Genomic DNA, 4,348 nt, shown 5'->3' on the forward strand with positions numbered 1-4,348 from the left:
ATCATGTTCCAAACCACATCAAAGATTATTTCTGAAACAGTATAGAGCTCAAATGCTTTTTCTCTTGCCGGTTTACCACAAGGTGAGTTCCTTTTTTTATTTCCTGCTTTTTAACACATGCTCTCTCCAGTACAGGTTAGCTCTGAGAGTTAGTGATGCTTGCTAATGTAAACAAAGACCATATTACTTCCAAAACACGTTGCGCTTTGTTTCTGATAGCGACGTTTCTGAAAGCCAGCCCACATTTCCGATATTACGTCATATAAAGTGCATTTTGCATGATAGGAGACTTAATCATTTCTAGGTTTTCACAGGGCTCAGAAGTGATTATATAAGATATTTTCAACAAGGCAATGATCTGTTTGCCCTCTGCAGATGCTGACTTTAAACTAGACTCCTGCACCATGAATGGCAATGATCCTCTAAAGCCCAAGTGTCCTGTGCTGAATGAAAACCAGATGCCAGCCTTCCCCGAGTGGCTCACCATCATCATGCTTTGTATTTACCTGCTCTTTGCCAACATACTGCTGCTGAACCTGCTCATCGCCATCTTCAAGTGAGTTCACCTCCAAACCTCTGAGTCCTTTTTATCCGATGTTCCCCCGTTACCCTCTGTCTCTCTTTGTGGTCCTGCACAGCTTCACGTTCCAGGAAGTTCAGGACAACACAGACAGGATATGGAAGTTTCAAAGATACGAGCTTATCAAGGAGTACCACAGCCGCCCCGCTGCCCCGCCCCCTTTCATCATACTCAGCCATCTGTACCTCTTCATTAGGAACGTGGTGCTGTGCAGGACGCCCATCACTACCACAGAGTTCAGTAAGCATTTGTTTATTTATTTCTGCCCATGCTCAAAGTAGACTTCCTGTTAAGATGCTGCAGACTTCCTCTCAATATGTTGCTTTATCACTATTTTTAAAAACGTTATTATTCATTAAATATTACTGATTTAACATGTAAGAGCCAGATTGTTATCAGTTTAGTCAAATACTTGAAGAAAATCCTCCTATTCCCAACACTGCTTTGGTGAAGCAAGCATTTTCATCAATTTAGAGCTTTTAAATAATTGTGTTTTTAAAATGGGGTTACAATTCCCTCCTTAATTAACCACATGTAATCACAAAATTATATGTTTAGGTCATAAATTAACTAAACCAGATCGTAACCCCTGACCCTCCCATGACCTTTGACACTTCACAGTCAATGCCGTGTATGATTGTGTGCTGATGCTCATTTTGCATACACACGTGCAAAGTATTAAAGATAATAAAAAGGCATGTGATGCTGTTTTCAGAGTGCAAGCTTCCTCAGGTGGAGGAGGAGGAGCTGCTGTCCTGGGAGGCCATGATGAAGGACAGATACCTGTTGTCCACGCGGCAGGAGCAGAGCCAGAGCATGGAGCGCCGCATCGTGGACACGGGACAAAAGTAAAACTCCTACAGGAACGCAGACCAGCGTGGCTGAAAAATAATACTCTAGAGCAATGCTGTTCTGTCGGGATCCAAAGGCTGATTTTTTTTAAATGTAATTTATTCTTTCTGAAATCATACTATCCATTACAGTTTTGCATAGTGACATAGTATTATAGAAATAGGGGAAACAGGAATAGATAGTGGAATAAAATACGGTAAAAAAAAATATTAAAACAAATTATAAACCGCAAATGTACTACGAAAGTTGGATTTTACCTCCATTATTGATCCTTTAGAAATACAACTATCCTGTATCATATAACAAAAAATGTAATTTCTTTTTTCTTTAACTATCAGCAAGATACCATAGTCTGTGTTTTTCAGGTTTAATAAGGGTCAAATTTGATGAAACATGTTTCGTACTAAACAATCTGGGAGTGGTATTCAAATACCCAGCAGACACCCACACTGGTCTTGTTTGTTTCTTGAGGGTTACCACCATAACAGAGCGGCTGGAGAGGGAAGAGGAGATGGGCTCTGATGCCACGGTGCAGAGACTGGCTCGACTAGAGGAGCAGGTTGTGACCTGATTTTTGGTTATCACAAATATCGCACCTGTGTCTGTAACATTTCACACTATGTACGAGTCAGAGAAGAGATGACACACTTTCTTAATGTGTGTTTGTGGAATATTCTCTCGAATTGTCCTCTTTGAGGTTGCATAAGCAGTCATAAAATGTGTGTCTCAAAAGGTCATGCAGTCCGCCAAAGCCCTGCAGTGGATTATGGAAAGTCTGAAATGTCAGGGTTTTACAGCAAAAGATGCACAACCACCAAGTTAGCAACCAACTTCTTAATTTATCATTATTTCTAACATATTTCACAACAAATCTTCTCTTGTTCGTGCTCATTTGTAATCCCTTTTCCGTGCAGCACTGACCACAACAGAGGAGTCCACTGATATGTATGCATCAGAGAAAGAGGACAAGTACCACGTGAACGCCCGACAATTTTACTATCCCAACAGCAAACTCACACGCTTCCCTGTGCCAGAAGAGAAAGTGCCATGGGAGGTAATACACAAACATTTCTCCACAGCACCTCGAGCATCATCACCAACATCACTGTGGTAAAAGATAGTTTATGAAGCCAGTTTGTTTCCTGTCACTTTTTTTTCAGTTCAGCTTCACCTGTTACATGCCGTCTTATTACACGTCTGAAGGAAGTGGGGACCATGTGGATGGGTATGTCATTTTTTTACAAGAGAATAAGGGATGTTTGTTCAGATTAGGAAGGTGTGTATAAGTACAGTTATGGGGTGGGTACGGATGTTTTTGTAAAAATAACAATGTACAGTATGTTCCTATTGAAACATGTCTCAGTAATAGGAAATATAACAAATGACAATGCTCCCTATTTCTTATGTTTCCTTTTCTTTTTGCAGATCAGAATCAGAGGCCTCAAATAATTACAGGTATGATATTCAAGGGTACTCAAGGCATCAAATAGCATTTACATGAACCTTTTAAGCTTGTGTTGATAGGTGATGTGTATCTGATCTGTCGTTAGAAATCCAGGAGGGAGGACTGGCATGAGGGGACGGGGTGCACTAAGCCAACTGGGTCCAAATCCCAATCTAGACCTTGTGCTAACACGGTACGTTGAGAAAGTTGTTTCTCCACATCTGTATTGCAAAGCCTGTTTATGACTTTTAATCAATCTTTTAGTTGGGGAGACAGCGAACGCTCTGTTTTGGACTACCTGGTGGTTTGGGATGAGAAGCAGGGAACCTTGGCTTTACCTTGGGTGCGTCCATCTTTCCTAACTTAATCTGTTTTCTTTCTTTTTGCATTATTTAAATAAATGAACTGTTCTGTTTTGGTTTCAAACCTTCAGGGACCCATTGAATCTGCTGATCACCTGCCAGTGATTCTTAGGAAAACCATGGGAAAGAAGATGTATGCGATAGTAAATGCCAAATTATCAGAGGGAACAAAGGTAGGTCTATTTAACACTTCAGTTAGACTTATAGAGTAAGTTGGTTTACTGACAGCAATCGGATGAAGGATTGTTGTTAGTATAAGTGTCTTGTCACATTATGTAGAGAACCCTTTAACATTGAAATAAATAACATAATAATATTTTGCTTAAGTTCAGTCTGTTTGTTATGTGTCTCCAGGGTTTCCCACACATAGACTATACTTGGGCGGGCCGCCCAGGTATACCTCTTAAGCCCCAAGCCTGTTTTTCAGGTTTCAGGCTCTAAAATGACATTCCCAGAACAAATGACCATATCTTCCCTTCTAAAAGGGTTAAATTAATAATCTTTTTTTCCAGTAATGATAAACCTGTGAGTTGGATGTAGAAAAGTCAGAATCAATATAAATGTTTTTTATTGTAAAGAAAATTCAGATTGAACATGGTAAAACACTGTAAATTATAGTGTCCGTCCAAAAGATATTTTGTACTTATAGTGAAAACTAACCTTGGATGATGGGTAAGCAAACTAAAAGCTTTAGGAATCCAAAGTACAACATATAATAAGTACCCTGTATCAAGATTGATGCAAAAACAAGTGATATTTGACCTTTTTAGACAGATTTAGCAAAAACAAACCTCTTCTGGGGCCATTTGGGTGGATTTTCCTTATCTCTGGCCCCCCTTCTTCGATTTTGACATGTGACATCTCTTTCTGACCGTCAGAGCCAATGGAATCGAGGGGTACTCCCACATAGTCCTTATTTGGTAATGTGTGTGTGTTAGACTGCCGCATAGCCAAGACTAGGGGGTGCAACAACTAATCGACTTAATCGATTAAAATCGATTACCAAATTAGTTGCCAACTAATTCAGTCGTCGATTCGTTGGTGACGTCATCACGTTTGTTTTACGCGCCGTTACGCTCCAACGTTATTGGTCTTTTTTATCGGTACTGG

General features: G+C 40.0%; 1 protein-coding gene across 1 annotated transcript; it reads left to right on the top strand.

Annotated features, from left to right (window-relative positions):
* The first annotated feature begins 296 nt into the window (after window positions 1-296).
* On the top strand, window positions 297-3,577 carry LOC104960983 (transient receptor potential cation channel subfamily M member 2-like). Its single transcript, XM_010789181.1, has 11 exons — window positions 297-556; window positions 639-820; window positions 1,296-1,428; window positions 1,904-1,991; window positions 2,166-2,250; window positions 2,347-2,486; window positions 2,593-2,657; window positions 2,858-2,887; window positions 2,983-3,069; window positions 3,141-3,219; window positions 3,310-3,577. The coding sequence occupies exons 1-11, from the start codon at window positions 354-356 to the stop codon at window positions 3,448-3,450; spliced, it is 1,233 nt and encodes a 410-aa protein (XP_010787483.1). The 5' UTR covers window positions 297-353; the 3' UTR covers window positions 3,451-3,577.
* The last annotated feature ends 771 nt before the right edge of the window (window positions 3,578-4,348 follow it).

This window comes from Notothenia coriiceps, unplaced genomic scaffold (assembly GCF_000735185.1).
Source record: "Notothenia coriiceps isolate Sejong01 unplaced genomic scaffold, NC01 NC01_scaffold00032617, whole genome shotgun sequence".
Lineage (NCBI taxonomy): Eukaryota > Metazoa > Chordata > Actinopteri > Perciformes > Nototheniidae > Notothenia > Notothenia coriiceps.

What these genes read in the sequence shown, in the direction of transcription:
- LOC104960983 (XM_010789181.1), top strand. Translation starts at nt 354, where the DNA reads ATGATCTGTTTGCCCTCTGCAGATGCTGACTTTAAACTAGACTCCTGC. An exon ending in CATCACTACCACAGAGTTCA is followed by an intron (nt 821 to 1,295) that starts GTAAGCATTTGT and finishes TGCTGTTTTCAG; the next exon opens with AGTGCAAGCTTCCTCAGGTG. An exon ending in AAAAGATGCACAACCACCAA is followed by an intron (nt 2,251 to 2,346) that starts GTTAGCAACCAA and finishes TTTTCCGTGCAG; the next exon opens with CACTGACCACAACAGAGGAG.